Raw genomic sequence first — 16727 nt, forward strand, 5'->3', positions numbered from 1 at the left:
GTATAAATAAAGATTAAAAAAAAACAACTTTTCAATATGTATTGATACATTTATTTTAAATAAACAAATAAAGGCTAAAATGAAGTAGATATGAAACATATACTTTTTACCCAAATTTTAATACAAGGCCCATCTTTTAGCAGTGAATCTTTCACAGCTTTCCTTTCATATAAAAATAACTTCAGGTCTTTAGATTTTTCAAAATCCTTGCAATGTGAGTCTAGCTTACAGGAGTTTTGTTTTTGTTTTGTTTTTTTACCTTGGCAAATTTCAATGATCTGTAACTTATATTCATATTCTAACAGCCCAGTGTCACGGTAAAGGATGAAATAAGCATGAAAAAGCACATCTTGTGTTTGTTTAAAAATGTACATTTCTCTTGAGCCTGGTTGATTTTCATGCTAACTGATACAAGAAACATAATAATGCAATCAAAAATATGTCCCAGCAGTGAAATGTATACAACCCAGCCCCAAATGCGGATTTTTAAAAACTCATATGAAACTGTTCTGAATTTTTACGTTTCATAGATTCATAGAAATGTAATAAACATGTGCATTTTTGAAAAGGTGATTTGATTACATAAGAGGTGATCACAAAGAAATCTCTGAATTGACGTCAGCTTGGCATTAGAGTAGAAACTAAATGTTTATCGCAGTCTGGTACGATAAAATCTTTGGCTATATTTTGATTGCTAAGAAGCAAATCTGTTTAAAAAGCGAAGTTAATTGAAGGATTGCTCTTGAATTTTATTATTTTTTTTACAGATAGACGAAAGAAAGAAAGAAAGAAAATTAAAGCATAAAATAAAAGCTGTAGTCATGAGGGGCGGGTATACGCCACTGACAGTCACTGGTACACGCCTACAAATCAAATGATGCGGGCTTCCGTACACCACGTGGCCAGCAAACAGGGAAGCGTTGAGTCAGGGTTGAGCTCGTGCCTGTGTTTTTGCCGTCACGGAGGAGCGGCCTCTCCATTTCACGCTGTTATAAGGCGCAACGTGGATGGTAGAGACACTCTGCTTCAGAAGTTTGTAGCTGGATGAAGAAAATGGGCTCTTTTCGCTGCTCCGGGCCGAAGATGTTCAGCTTTCTCCTGATCTGCGTCACTTTGTGGAGCCACCTAAGCGGGAGCAGCGGGGCCAGCTCTTCCCGGAGACCTAACATCGTTCTGATCCTCACCGACGACCTGGACGTCGCTATCGGGGGTCTGGTCAGTAGGAGCTTATCTGAGAGTCATGACATTGTCTTTTTTTTTAATGACATTAAACCAGATCGGATAAAGCTGACAGCTAACATTCCTGACAGCAAACATCATGCAAGCATCCGACAGAGTCAGCAGGCTTGTCAATCCATCACCACCAATGTTTTTATTATAATTTAAAAAACAAATCTAGAAGAAATGTTTTTAGCCAGCCAGAGGATGTTATGTTTATAAAGACTGGGTCTACGTAAATGAGTTGTTTGTGCTATAATAGCCAGTCTGACAGTAATGGTAATGCATAATAATTACAATAATCCCAAAGTAAACACTTTAAATCTGGTCTGTCAAACAGCACGATCTGATCTCAAGTGGGCTAGGCCCGTTAAACTATTACATGCACATTTATACACATATTTAAAAAGAAAGAAGTGTTATGCTTACAGAAGGTATAAAATGATTTTAACTGACCAGCTTTCATTTCTCCCCACTGGGCTTCCAGGCCCATTAAATCAGGCTTTTACTGGCCCAAAAACGATGCTAAAATAATTAAATTAGCAGTATAGAGCTAGATTAGTTAGCAACTTAAAGTTTTAAAATAAATGTCATGGAGACCAGGTGCGGTAAATGCGGTGCCCTTCTTTAGATTCACCTCTGCAGGTAAGAGTGCGAAAGAAATAACTGCCAAATTTTAAGATCATGCCAGGTTCACACCCCTCTTAAAAATGTGTAGAACATAAGCCATTATTTTAGGTTACATTTACTTTCATTTCATGAGAGATTTGTTTACAAACAGGTAATGAATAGCCCAAGATGTCTTTAAAAAAAGGCAAAATAGACCTGTGATCATGTGACGTGCATTACAGTTTACAGATGGGAAAGGCACAAAACCTCGGCAACAACATTATTTTCCCATCTTTAAATTAAACCAACTGATTTAAAGACACTTTCCGATCATTTTTACCCCTCCATGGTAAATCTGGCATCACTATCACACCAAGAACGGAAAATCTTTTTATTCAGAAATTAGTGTGATTAATGATTTCACTACAATGTTCATATTTTTTTGACCCACTCCTGGTCTTTATGCTGTTTAATGGACACTGCTGTTTAAAAGAGTAAAACATAACTCTGTAAAGTCACTGCGGAAAGTAACTGATGTGAGACAATAATCAAAACAAAAACTGCTGATACATACAAAAAAAAACTTGTAGGTTTTCTTATTTCTCGTTTCATCTGCTGATTCAAACCCACATGTACTCAGACTGATAGCTTGTAGATATGCCATCCAAAAACATTAAACTGCTGTGTTTCGCAGGTTAAATGTTGTTACATCATCAATGAAGGTCAGGAGTTGTTGTGCCTTTATTTCTACTCTTAACCTGTGTGTGTCCAAAAACTCCTGACTACATGTTGATGCTTGACTTTGATCAAATTTACATCACACTGGTGACTTTCAAGCCACATCTAATATAAAGCTACTGATAGATATTGCCATTACCTAAAGAACAGCTTAATTTAAACATGATGCTAAATTTATGTATAAAATAAAAAATCATAACACATGCTGAGCCTTATTTTTGTCTTTAGTTTGAGTAAAGAGTCCAACTTTAGATTATTTTGTGCTGTTTTGGTACAAATTTTTCAGTTCTGAGTATCTGAACCTAGTATTACACGAATTCACCTTCAGTTGTAGCAGCAGTTATATTACAGAGCCACAGTATGTTAATCCATTTATTTTGTGCTGATTAGTGCACAAAATGCTCAGTGTTTTTCCAGAGGTGTGTAATCTCTGCTCTGTCTGAGACCACAGTCATGTGAAAAAGTGAGGGCACCACATGGAAACCTTTGGTGTTATTGACATCTTTGCACAAGCAAACATGTGGTCTGCTTTCAAACAGGATCTACAGATAAAGGTGAATAGTACAACAATGGATAAAATACTTTGCAGTTGAAAAGACTCTGTCATTGGGATCATGAGGTAATGCTGATTGCCCAGTTTAGCACAGATCATATGGGTGTTTTTCTTGATTGTCCACCAGTCTCAGACATCAGTTTGCTGACACTTTTGACAGATTTTGGTGGTTTTAATTGAAGTACTTCCTGTTTTATATAGTCCTAAAGCATTTCAGTTAATTAATCATGTCATAAACCTCAATTTCTCCTTCTGAGCCAATCCCCAATGTACATGCACAAGTCTGCTTTGGGCTTCTTGGAGACTTTGTCAGTTTTCTGACAGCACTTTTTGAGGATTTAGTGTTAGAGCTGAAGCATTTCTTCAAATTGTTTCGAAAAAAATTTTTAATCCTTTGATAACAAGTGTTTTTTAAACCCTAAGAGAGATCCAGTCATCGGCATTTAATCTGAAATCCTTGATTATAATTTCATAAATGGGAAGATGTGATGAATGTACGTTTACTTACTTCTCCAGTGTTGCTGTTCCAATGCTGAACTAAACTTTGTGTTATTTATTATAGCATTTCACCCTCTGAAAGCACTGTTTCAAATAGATCAAATATTTGCTGGTCTAAAAAAAAAAGCCGTTTCTATGACAGCGGCCTTCTCAATAGGACAAAAACTACATCCTGTTATTGCTGATGGCCAAAAAGCAAACAAAGAGTTTAAGTGCAGGTAATTTAATTAATGTCAGCGCATATAAATAAATAAATAAATAAATAAATATAAAATGTGTTTTCCTTTCAGAATCCACTGAACAAGACGAAAAAACTCATTGGTGACGCAGGGATGACCTTCACAAACGCAGTAAGTATAGCCTGCCTACTAGGGCTGGGCGATATGACCCAAAATTCATATCTCGATATTTTTTAGCTGGATGGCGATATAAGATATATATCTCGATTTTTATTTTTTATTTTTTATTTTTTAAAGCCATAAGTTAAGAACAAAAAGAGAGTTCTTAGTCACACTGTGTCCCAGATGTCACACGGGCACTTTTATTTACATACAGCGTAGATGTACATGAAGAAATTACTCAAAAATAAATTATCAGCATTTATTAAATAATCATGGTCCATAAATAAAAGAAAACAATGTTGTTTTTGTGCATAACAAAAAGCTCACAATTGTGCAGTCAAAATGTAAACTAATAGACGCTGAGCATAATAACAAAGACAGATTTCACAGCTGCACCACGTCTCTGAACAGGGGCCATTTGTGGTCCTTATACACACACAGTACGTATCACTCCGCGAGGCTCCTCCTCGGTAGCCGTAATCCTCCGACAATCTATCAAGCGGTGCAGCTCCGTAGCTTAGCAAAGTCATATTAAAACATTTTTTGACAGATTGCTGAGCGCTGTGTACCACATAAAATCGGTTCGCGGTCAGTAAGCACAACCAGAATTCATACATAAGGCGCACTGTCGATTTATGAGAAAATGAAAGGATTTTAGGCCGTGCAGCCCCTCCGGGCTGCATGTCGTTAGCGCGGTTAGCTCGTTAGCACGTTGACGCCGTCCAGCCCCACGCACGGTAACTCGCTAACGGAGATTTTCCGCTTTCATCTTGTCATTGCCTGCAGGTGAAGCTATGGGGGAGGCGGAGTTGTGTTCAGTGAAGGAGAGGCGAGGCCGAGTAACGTTGCGTAGAGACAAAAGTGGACGAGAGAGAGGCAAACCTGCGGCTCCACAAGTATAATTATAACGTAACATAGACTATATCGATATAAACGATATTGTCACATCTTGTATCTCGTATGAAAATATATCTATATTTAAAAAAAAAACTCGATATATCGCCCAGCCCTACTGCCTACATGTTCCTCTTGTCATCAGCATAGACTGTATATCAAAGATGGACTTAGCTACTGTAATATCACCCATTTGATTTGTGAAATCTTTTGAAACCTGAGATCGTAGCTTCACGGCACAAATGCAGGAAGGACCAGGTTTTAAAAAACAAAAAAAACAGATATGCTACATGCTAATGCAGCAAGCTCCTAATCACAAGGTAGCTTAACCCTAAAGTAAACCCTGTTTTATGGTTCTTTTGGACACTAAATAGGACCATAAAATTTCAAATAACCATATGAATATAAAGTGAGACTTGACTTGACCAACTGGGACCATAAATTTATTGAGAAAGTGTTTAAGGTAATAAATTAATCAAGTAGGGAAAAAAAATTCTCGCCCACTTCTATATAACTTCTTTTTGCAATCAGAGTCGCCGCCCCCTGCTGGCCATTAGAGAGAACGACATTTTAAGACATTTTGCGCTAGCTTTACTTTTCAGACCCAACATTTTGTACATCTTTTATATACAGCTTTCAGGGACTATTAAGTGTATCGTTTTAGCCCTGCTTTGCGTCTGTACATTATTTTGTAGCATTATCTAAAATGACTTTACATAAAAGCTGCATGTAGAGAATCACAAGTCAAATATAATTAAAGAAAATCCTTTCAGTTTCGTCTCGCGTCTTTTTCCCTCAGTTTGTTGCCAGCCCGCTCTGCTGCCCCAGTCGTGCCAGCATCTTGACGGGGAAATACCCCCACAACCACCACGTCATCAACAACACCTTGGATGGAAACTGTAGCAGCAAAGCCTGGCAGAAGAGCGAGGAGCCGCACACCTTCCCCGCCTTACTGAAGGCCTCCGCTGGCTACCAGACATTCTTTGCTGGGAAATATCTCAACCAGGTGAGTGTCTCTTTTTTGCCAGAATCGGTGACTTGCCTTTAGTAAGAGGTTGTCCCCCTTTGTTCTTGTACTGCGCTGTTATCTGAAGAATGAAGGAGCTAAAAAATAATTTGTTGGTGTAATTCCCCTGTAATTAAATGGAATTGAAAAACACAGAATATTCTTTTTTTGTTTGTTTTTAACCACTACATTTCCAGAAAATTAGCTAATTACAGTTGTTTACAGTACTTAAAATGTGGAAACGTACAGTGTCATTTATCTCTTGTCCTGTAAAATTAGTTATGCACTACTTAAGTTTACTTAAAATATAATTATGTGTTTTTCTTTTCTATAAAATAACTTGGGTTATCCAATATCTAAAATTACTTGCATTATATTTTATTTAATTTTTCCTGTATGAACCAGATTTGTTGCCTCTTTTTCTAGTATACCTCTCTCTGAGTAGGTAAACTTTGTACATAAATATCATTATATTGTAATTTCAAATAAAATATATTGAAGTTTTAAATCGTATGCATGTGTCAGAGATGCATAAAAGTGAGGCATCTTTACTGCATTGTTCAGGAGACTGTCATTAGATGTGCAGTCATACGATCTATCATCTGAGGGTGAAGGTTACATCTCCCCTTGTGATTAACAGATGGTCAAATAGAGAACCAGAACGTCCTGTTTGTTAGGACGTTTAAAGTGTCACCAAAAAAGCCACTTGGGCCTGTTTTGCTACTTCTCCTTTTCACTCTGTCTTTGAGCATTTATGTACCAGAAAATGAAAGAACATTTTCAAACTGGATTGAGCAGGTCGAGTCCTGCAGAATAAACACGGCATGATTCACGTCATTGTACAGTCGCATACATCAGGTAGATCAATGTCACACAGTGTGGCTCGCAGGGAATTTGGAAGATAACTAAAAATCTTGCAAATGTCTCTACATGGAAATCAGCTGTGATGTCATTTATGTTTCAAATAAATAAATGATTTTCAATAAAATGTATTTCAACAAAAAATTAAACTTTTACACTTAAATTTGGTTTAAATACTGTTTTGCTGAGCAAATCGATCCTGTCTGAAAGGTGGAAATCTTTTTGAAACGTGGCGGTGAGGTCTGAAATGGAAACCATGAAGAACATATGCGTTTATATGTCGTGCTCATCTATTTTTTTTGCAGGGTAATTCTCTTCATCTCGTCATGCAGAACTGCACATACTCAACATTTATGCTATTTTGCAGTATGGGCACTCGGAAGCTGGTGGAGTGGAGCACATTCCTCCAGGTTGGAGTTACTGGGTCGGGCTGGTAAGTCTGAATGTTCACATTATTTGCTTTTATAGATCATGGACCAGTTTTAGAGCTTACCTTATTGTCGGAGACAGTCATGCAACTATAATCTCAAAACTATACCATTTCAAGTTGGACTGACTCCACAAGTTTCTGAGAAACTCAAATTCCTGTGGTCTGAGGAACATTTGGCCCTCTTTGTCTTTAGAGGTCTTATAAACCTAAGGGTTAAACTCCAGAGTAAAGAAACAGCCGTGAATTTGAGCTGTCATGTTTCACTGCAGCATCATTTTGCCTTGTGTTCGTCTGCTCTTCTATTACTGCTTTTATTCCTCAGCATTTTTCTTAGACAATCCAAAGTGTCTGTGGCTTCGCTGCTTCTTCTGAGAACTTGTTTAGAGACTCGGCTGCCTTTGCTGATTGGAGTCTTACGTTTTCTATTAGCAAATTCTGCATCTGCGATAAAGCTGCTCGTCTGTCTCTGTGAACAGTGATTGATGTATTGATCGTCACATGATGTGGTCATTTTGGGCGTCTGCCTGTTGATGCTATCAATCAAACTGAGTTTATTTAGTTCAACATCTGAGTTAAATGCTGCTCCAAAGGAAAATTCAGCTCCTGGAAATGAAGGCTTGTTTAAATCCTAAAACCATCATGTTTACTGCGAATTTCCCTGAAAAGTTAGGATTAAATCTGTCAGAAGAGAAGTCATTTACAAAGCATCTTATCCCTTAATTCCTAAGGTGCAAACCTTAACTGTTAATGCCGGGGAGAAGGACATATAAGAGTTTTAGATGTAGTACCATGGGAGCGTATCGAATTAACTCTCTGCTACTCTTTCCTTTCAAGTGAGGAAATAAAGTGCAGTTTGTATTCTGCGGTTAATGATCTTCTTCAGCTTCAGATGGTCTGCGCAGTACAACCAATGTAGTTCTTTCCCTGCTACTGATGGGAAATAGGACAAGTTCAGTATCAGAAAATTGGTCAGAAAATTGAGCATTATGTGTAATTTTTAAATCTCCATGACTTTGCAATAGAGATCTTGACTCAGCTGGTTGTATTTAGGTTATTCTTTATTAAAGCGAGGTTGCAGAATGTCTGTCTCACTTTTATCACCATCTTGACACACAAAAGTTGTTTGTTTTTTATCCATATTTTTCTTTGTTTTATTATTTCCATGAGTTCCCAGTTCATATTTAATGTTGCAAAAATGTGTATTTCTGATTAAATCAGATCTGATATGAAGCTACCTCACACACCACTGTGAAATGTAGGCAGTCATGTGGCTAAATAAGGAGACAGACTAATAAAAAGGCTAAAGTTAGATTTGTGTGGATTTACAGAAGGTCTCTAACTGGTTTGCAGAAGTCAGAGGTCACGTCCAGACTGCCGTGCAGACTGGTTTATCTTCACTGTCACTGGATGAACAAACACAGATTAGAGCCGTGGTCCCATGACTTGGAAGTTTATCATAACAAAGAGCGAGACTCATGCGATTTATATGATTTTGGCAGTTTAAGCCAATAATCCTTCTGGCGCTGCACCAGAGTCACTATCACTATGCTTTGAGGGAACTTTTAACAATATGTTTCCATGAACTGCAGCTCGTCTCTGATCATTGGTGACTTCATGTGATCAGCTGTGAGCAACAGTTGTAAGTGCTGTTTTTAAGAAAAATAATTAAATTTTAGTCAGTGCGAAAGAGGACTTTTTTTCTGAACCCTGAAGGTTTCCAGGTTTCTTAACCCTAACCCCGTGCATGGTTCAAAAATAAATATCAGGCTTTTTATATTGACTTCTTAAAATTCACTTCAGCTTCTTAGACCAAGATTATATAGATACATACATATAATACACACCTGGAAATGATTTCTTCCACTAGGTGTTTTATTCTGTGTGATTTAAGGCTGGGAAATCTGAAATGAAGAGGATGGTACATGTGCTTACGTAATAATTTGCAGTTCTTTACACATGATCCGAGTGGCTCTTTAAACCTGAAGTGTTTTACAGAGTCGTGTCGTTTGTGTTTTCCAGGATAAAAACTCTAAATACTACAACTACACACTATCAGTGAATGGGAAGGCTCAGAAGCACGGAGCCGACTACAGCAAAGATTACCTGACAGATCTACTGGTGAGAGACCTTTGATATGACTGCACACCGTCCTTTACTTCATTTATATAGCCACAAATGTAAAGCATCCTTATCTTGTTACTTTAAAGACAGTTTTTGGTTCACACTTCCATTTTTAGGGACAAAATAGAAAAGACAGAATTCATGTCTGCTTGATAAATTACCGTAAAGGTTTTTGGGTGAAACCCCCCCCCCCCCCCCTAGATTTTAAGAGAGGGCTCTACTCCGCTTTTTTTTTTTTTTGTTATGTTTGACTTAATATAATGTCAGAGAAAAAGAGGTAACTTCTTTTATATTGTTGGTAAGACCAACAGTCTGACAGAGAGACAGCCATGTACAATGATGTAAGGGTCACATGCAGAAATGATCAGCGATCAAAGGCTCTGATCACTCTCTTCCTCGTTCTCAGGCCAACATGTCTCTAGACTTCCTCCAGTATAAAACCAGCTACCAGCCGTTCTTCATGATGGTGTCCACGCCGGCCCCCCACTCCCCCTGGACGGCAGCACCTCAGTACCAGAAACGCTTCAACAACACCAAAGCTCCCCGAGATCCCAACTTCAACGTCCACGGGAAGGTAGAATTTTTTTTTTTTTTAAAGTTCTTGCTGAATTTCGCTGGTTCCAAAGTAAGATGGAAGAAAGGGCTCTGTTAATAAGTTCTGTTGGGTTACATCAGTCTCTACGCTAAAGAGGACCTTGCTAATCATGATCACTTTCATTTCTCCCCTCAGGACAAACACTGGTTGATCAGACAGGCTAAAACTCCCATGTCAAACTCCTCCATTCGGTTTCTGGATGATGCCTTCAGGGGACGGTCAGTCGCTTCACCTCCTCACCTTCCTCTTTCTTTGCTCCACTTCCTTATTTCCTTTTTGAAACATCCTCCTCAGCTCCTTACCAGACCACTGCTTTCTGTCACCTTTCACATCCTCCTAATTCTCCTCCTTTCTTTTCACCTTCAGGTCTTAACATAGTTTCCCACAGATTTATCTTGTTTTTGCAGCAGTGTGTGTGCAGCTCCTTTCTGGCCACCAGCTTTCTTAAATGAGTCAATATTAATTTAAAAATACCATTTATACGTTTCTCCACTGTAAATATTTTATTGGCCAAGTTTTTTCTGACATGAAATATAATCAGCTGCTTCATCCCCGAGTCTGTCATCCTTTGCTTGGACTCCACCATCACATTGTGCTTTACAGCCTCGATGAGCCTGGTGTAGTGGCCCAGAGAACACCTCTTAGTTTGTGCTATAGCCGACCAATGACAAGAAAACAGTCCTACAAAGGGTCAGCAAATCATCCAGAATGCAGCTACGAGGCTTCAGTTCAATTCAATTTTATTTCTACAGCACCAAATCACAACGACAGTCGACTTAGGCACTTTATACTGTAAGGTAGACCCTTACAGACCACTCATTCCCGGTTTATCTCGTCCTACAGGTGGCAAACGTTACTGTCAGTGGACGACCTGGTGGAGAAAATAGTGAAGAGGTTGGAGGTCAGAGGTGAACTGAACAATACCTACATCTTCTTTACTTCTGATAATGGATATCACACAGGTATGTCTGTGCGAGCGCTTTTTGTTTTTTATTTCAACATCTACAGTTTTTCAGAGGATAGTTTAACATTCACAAGGTTTTTAGTGTGGTAGGGTTTGGTTAGCTCTCACTGCTAATTGTTTCCCACCCTTTTATACCTCCAAAGGTTTAAAACATGAGAAACAAAACTGCTTTAAAATTGTCAGTACTGTTGAAAATGTGGCCAAATCTCAGTCACAACCTAAAAGTGACGTCTCAGATGATAAGAAGTGCGTGAGACTTGTTTTTTGGATGCAGAGTAAAGAAAATGAAAGGACTCTGTTCCTGTTTCAGGTCAGTTCTCTCTCCCAGTGGATAAAAGGCAGCTGTATGAGTTTGACATCAGAGTTCCTCTCATGGTCAGAGGACCAAATATCAAACCCAACCAGACCAGCCAGGTACACACACACACACACACACACACACACACACACACACACACACACACACACGAAAGATGAGATGCCCTTGCTCTCTAATCAATATTTAGTATTTATCATTATTCACTGATCCTCTATTAATACAGTTACTGTTGAAATCATATTCTCTGTCTATATTATAATCTTATAACCTCTGACATATTTAAGGAAATGGTTCCAGTATAGGTTTTTTTTTAAAGCGTTACTATCATAAAAATTAAACGGATGCTATATTCTTTCAAGATCCAGGCCAGTGTTTAAGTTTCCATTCACTTTAAGTTATCTATAACTCCCTCACAGATCACTGCATTCTGTTTTTGTTTGCATTTTACACATATTTAGTTTATTTTGGACATCGGGGTGTAAACTGAGAGCTAAAAACTGAAACAATTAACATCATATCACCAGAAACTCAGTGGAACCACCCACAATCCAGAAAGTTTGAGAACATTTGCAGTTACTTCTACCTGCATATGTTTTGGCTGAATATTATTATCCTTGTTGCTGGTAGAAAACATTGACTTTAATTGATGTTTCACACTTTGTTGCCATTGATGTTTTTGGTATTAGTTCTTGGTTAAATAAAGTAAAAGTAATAAAGCAGTAAATATTAGTCACCTATGTGTTATAAATAAATGCATATCCTGTTTTTATCTTGTTAGTGGATTTATATTCAGTGTAGCAGCATGAGCCCTCCTGTTGGTCCCAAAAAGAGGAAAAGCAGCAAAGAGAGGAAAAAAATCTACTTTGAACAGATGCACAGGATCTGTGTTTAGAGATGGTGCATCCATTTTGCTGGCCACATTTGTTGGATTGAGTGTTTCTTTTGTCTTTCCAGATGTTGGTAGCGAACGTTGACCTTGGCCCGACCATCCTGGACATCGCCGGGTACAACGTCAACAAGACCCAAATGGACGGCATGTCGTTTCTGCCAATTATGGTGAGAAAACTAAGCTTGTGTTCTGCTTTTGTTGTCTATAATACAAGGTAAAGGAGACGGTTGAATATTAATATGCTTAGTCAGACCCAAGTACACAAATAAATCCTTTTATTTGTAGATATTTTTACATCATCAAATGTTGATCAATTGCCACATCAACACATTACTAATAATATAATAAGAGGTAAATGACAACTTATCAACAAAACTCAGTAACGATTATTAGGTAACAAAATAAATTTAAAGTCACACTTGTTCATATCTGTGTGTGTCACCAGGAGGGGAAGATGAACGGCAGCAGTTGGAGGACAGACATCCTGGTGGAGTACGAAGGCGAGGGCAGGAACAAGTCGGACCCTGCCTGCCCGCTACTGGGTCCCGGAGTGTCGGTATGGAAACAGGGATGAAGTAAAACTTTGTTGTTGTTGTGGGTTGTTTTGTTTTTTGGGGTTTTTCAGCGGCACCAAAAATTAAACACCAATAACAAACGTTTTTTCTATAGGAGTGTTTCCCAGACTGTGTGTGTGAGGACTCTTACAACAACACTTACGCCTGTGTGCGCACCATCGCCCGCTCTTCCAACCTGCAGTACTGCGAATTTGATGACAATGAGGTATAGTATTGTATTTATTTGCTTTTGATTTTCAGTCTTTAGCAATTTGTCAAGCTAGCCAGCTAACATTTGTATTCAAATGTTATTTTTGTTGGCACTAATGTTAGGCAAGATGGCTACGATTAGCTGTGCAACTTAGCTGTGCTGCATTAATCTGGTGACGGTTAGTTCATAAAGCTGAACTAACCAAAAGTGCTCCTTTTTATATTTTTGTGTAAGAAAGTGAGCACATATCCTTAATATAGAAATCAGTCAAGCAACTGGGACAGTTGGGAATGTCTCACTTTTAAGTTAACATCTGTTGCAGCGCTAGTGATAAAAGAGGATTTACCATGTGAAAAATGCTTCGTATAGCACGTTTAAAAGCGCTGTGTGCAGGTTTTGAAAGTCTTTGATTTGCTGGCATCTAGTGGTCAAATCGAGAATGGCATGTCCTTGAGTTTCTTCAGTTTTGAATCATTAGCATATTTCACAGATGTCTATGTTCTGTAGGTTTTCGTAGAAGTCTACAACGTGACTGCAGACCCGTACCAGCTGACCAACATTGCAAAAACCATTGACAAGGAAGTCCTGGAGAAGATGAACCACCGGCTGATGATGCTGCAGTCCTGCTCCGCACAGTCATGTCGGACACCCGGCGTGTACGATCCGAGGTCTGTTCAGCAAAAATCTGCATTTTATCTTTTTTTTTTTTTTTAAATCAATAAAATTATATGTAAATTCTCTCACACTTTTGGGAATTTAAATGTTTATCCCGTGCATTCACTTTTTTCTAAACTATTTAAATCATGGCTATTGTATAAATACACAATTACTGTGTACTTTTCAGTATTTTTCATGTAATGAGTTGTGATTTCTTGATAAATACCTTGAAAATAAAAATATCCTGTTACTCAAGAGTTCTATTTAAGTCAGCAATTAGTTTTTAATTAATTAATTACATTTTTTTTTTACCTTTCTAGTAAAGTTTTCCAGGCTCTATTAACACACAAGCATTAATTATTCTACCCTGTGATATTTTCCTCCCCTCAGGTATAAATTTGACCCACGGCAAATGTTTACCAGCCACAGCTGGAGGCTCAGCAGACTCAGGCAGACAGTGAAGTAGGAAGACTGCGAAGGATGTGGGGAAGCTGGGGAAGAAAGGCTGCGTTGAGTGATGTATTCAGCCTTTCCTGATGTTGTTGCCTTGTTGTCGGGCCTCCTGAGCCAGTCTCTTTGTAAGATGAGGATGGAGAAGGGATCAGGTGGGGGTCATATTATGGCGCTGCTGGAAGATAGGAGGCCCACCTTTTAAACTGTCTGTTTGGACTGCTTTTCAATTATTTTGTCAGTAGGTGTGAAAGAGAGCCAGATTATTCAGAACTGATTTACACGGGGCAAGCCATGAATTAAAACCCTGTTTTCATATAAGCCTTACTTTGCACTGAACATATCACTTTAATTCCTTTCAACTACTCACTCTTCTAAATGTTTAATTTATGGTTGAACACTTGAATTTATCAGAGAAAGCTACAGAGCCCTTACTTTCCCATTAGGTGTGACTGTTTTTCCCCCCCTATCTCATGCACTCATTTTAAATTTTACTATAAATTCACTTATATGACTTGGTCACTGTGAATGGCATAAACTGCAGTTCCTCTAATGGCCACTTGAGGGTGGCTTCAAAAGTGAGGCAGTCCCAATAGATTCCCCATGTTAAAATGTCAAACTTAGCACTAGAAATAAACACATTTACAGGCTGCTACAAAAAGCAGTTCTGGTCTTTACCGTTAATCTAACTCTTCATAACAACTGTAAGGTAGTTTAATTTAAAAATAACCCATTTATTTTAGTTATATTATGGTATAAGGATTATATGATCAGGCCCTCTTTAACTGGTGGATGCCAGCATAGATTTACTTCAGGTACTTTGAGTAACTAAACCGGAATTTCAACTTTATTTTTAATGCCTTTGTTCATTGTAGTTGTTTGACAAATAATGTGACCTGCTGTGTAGTTAATGATACAAAAGTCTGTCCAAGAAGTTTCTACTCCAATTTTAGTTGTTGTTGTTTTGGGGTTTGTTTTCTTTTTTTATTTTGCACCAATTAGTAAACTTGTTTCTATTCAAAGCAGTAATCTAATCAATGGAGCCATCTGCGTAAAACTAGAAAACAGACTAGACAGTATTTTTTTTTTTCCTTACAATATTTCCCCTGAGTAAAAACAAGTGCTGACGTTAGCTGAAAACTTAGGTTCATCCTCCAGTCCAAAGACCAATCTTGCAAACCACTACCTAACACCGTAAAACTTTCTTAGGTCAAACTAAAACTTTTTTAGCAGATTTTTCTCCGTTATACTACAGCTGTATGCATTCATTACAGACACGTAGGAGTTTATAATAAATAATCCTGTGCGTACGATAAGGAAATGGCACCTTAAGGGACTCTAGGGGCTCTGCAGAAAGTTGTACTTGAAATACTTCGGCAAATACAAGCTCTAAACTGCAAACAAGGCTCCACTTTAAGATTTTCGTAAACAGTTCATGTATTCAGGTTAATTTTATCAGGTTTAGAGCAAAGTTCTCAGAGCAAAAGAGGTTCCTCTGACAGGCCGAAACAAATAGATCTTACAATTATTTAGCAAGTAAATTTTAAATTATCAGAATTATACGACTGATTAATCAACTCAAGTTCAAGCCACAGTCACATTACCCTCTCAAGTTGCCCTGCACATCCTCCTGTGATGAAGGTAGCAAACAAAATTTGATCATTTCAGTCTCCCAGGTTTTATATGGTAACTCTAACACGATCCCCCTTCCCAATTTAGCACAATGTCCAAGATAAACAACTTTTAATTTTAATTAATAAGGGTTTTTTAAAATTAAAAATAAGAGTTTGCTGACATTATTCTGCCGACCCCTCAATTAAACTCCGATTGAATCCTTGGCACAAGACGAGATATGCCACAGGTTGCCAAAAATAGGAGGACAGCAAGTCAGATGTAGCAACAGTACAGAGCATCCTGTAATCTTTCAAAATAAAAGACCGTGCACCAAACAACCCTTCCAAAACCATCCTAGTGGGGAAAAGATGGAGCAAAACTACATTTCTGATGCACTTCTCAAACTTGAGACACACAAATTCATGGCCTATGTGAACTGAAAACATTGTGCTGATGTTCAAACTTGTAAAATTTATGTTCAGTAAGATGTGTGCAGATCACTCTGAGGTGGAAACCTCAGAGGGAAAATGCTAAACATCTGTTTTTAAAACAGACTGCGTGTCATGTTGACTGAGAACCGAAAAGACTTTCCCATGTTCTACTGTCTTGTTACTCTTTAATAATATTATTGTGTTCATGTATTGCCTCTTGCTCTGTATTCAAAAAACTGGACTGAATTCACGTGATCATCGAAATCCTCCACTGGACTGTTTTGCCGCCTCCCCCATACAACTGATCACTGATCGTATCTTGGACTCACTGATGCACTTTCCGCTCTGTCAGAACAGTTCAGTCGTTTTGGCACCCTTGAGTAGTTTTTGATTATGTATTTTTGGCTTGTGTTTTTGTCCAAATAAAGATCTATTCTAAAGCAATCACGTTCTGCTTCAGTTTTTCACTTTAAAAAGGTCCCAAAGTGTCCCACACTGCCTGAAATATTTATTAAATTACATTTCTGACCTGCCTCAGTCCTACTGTCACTGCAGTTAATAGCATTAGCTGTGATCCTGCATGTTACCAGAAATAACATCGTTAGTGACATCATACAGAGCCAAGAATAGAAAAAACTGTCTGAAACAGCATTTAGAGCTGTGTAAAGCCCAAGCTTTTGGCTCACAGGGATTAACCTTATTTAAACATTTTGGGATTTAATGTACAGCTATTTTGTTCTTACCTCTTTTCGTAACGTTGTTTACAAGAATCTC

The 16727-nt window shown here is 38.1% G+C and overlaps 1 protein-coding gene across 1 annotated transcript; it reads left to right on the plus strand.

Moving 5' to 3' along the window:
• Positions 1–898: 898 nt before the first annotated feature.
• gnsa (glucosamine (N-acetyl)-6-sulfatase a) lies at positions 899–16397 on the plus strand. Its single transcript, XM_086268962.1, has 14 exons — positions 899–1215; positions 3907–3966; positions 5651–5857; positions 7086–7151; positions 9168–9266; positions 9676–9843; positions 10000–10082; positions 10708–10826; positions 11139–11242; positions 12102–12203; positions 12482–12592; positions 12706–12816; positions 13309–13469; positions 13849–16397. Exons 1-14 carry the CDS (start codon positions 1045–1047, stop codon positions 13922–13924), a joined length of 1638 nt encoding a protein of 545 aa, XP_086125088.1. The 5' UTR covers positions 899–1044; the 3' UTR covers positions 13925–16397.
• The last annotated feature ends 330 nt before the right edge of the window (positions 16398–16727 follow it).

This window comes from Aulonocara sp. 'chitande type north' Nkhata Bay, linkage group LG17 (assembly GCF_057382095.1).
Source record: "Aulonocara sp. 'chitande type north' Nkhata Bay isolate Kocher_YH1m ecotype deep benthic linkage group LG17, A_spYH_male_GT1.1, whole genome shotgun sequence".
NCBI lineage: Eukaryota > Metazoa > Chordata > Actinopteri > Cichliformes > Cichlidae > Aulonocara > Aulonocara sp. 'chitande type north' Nkhata Bay.

Excerpts from the sequence above, each read along its gene's own strand:
- gnsa (XM_086268962.1), top strand. The coding sequence starts at position 1,045 with ATGAAGAAAATGGGCTCTTTTCGCTGCTCCGGGCCGAAGATGTTCAGC. Across the intron at positions 10,083-10,707 it reads GATGATGCCTTCAGGGGACG|GTGGCAAACGTTACTGTCAG; the intron begins GTCAGTCGCTTC and ends CTCGTCCTACAG. Across the intron at positions 13,470-13,848 it reads CCCGGCGTGTACGATCCGAG|GTATAAATTTGACCCACGGC; the intron begins GTCTGTTCAGCA and ends TCCTCCCCTCAG.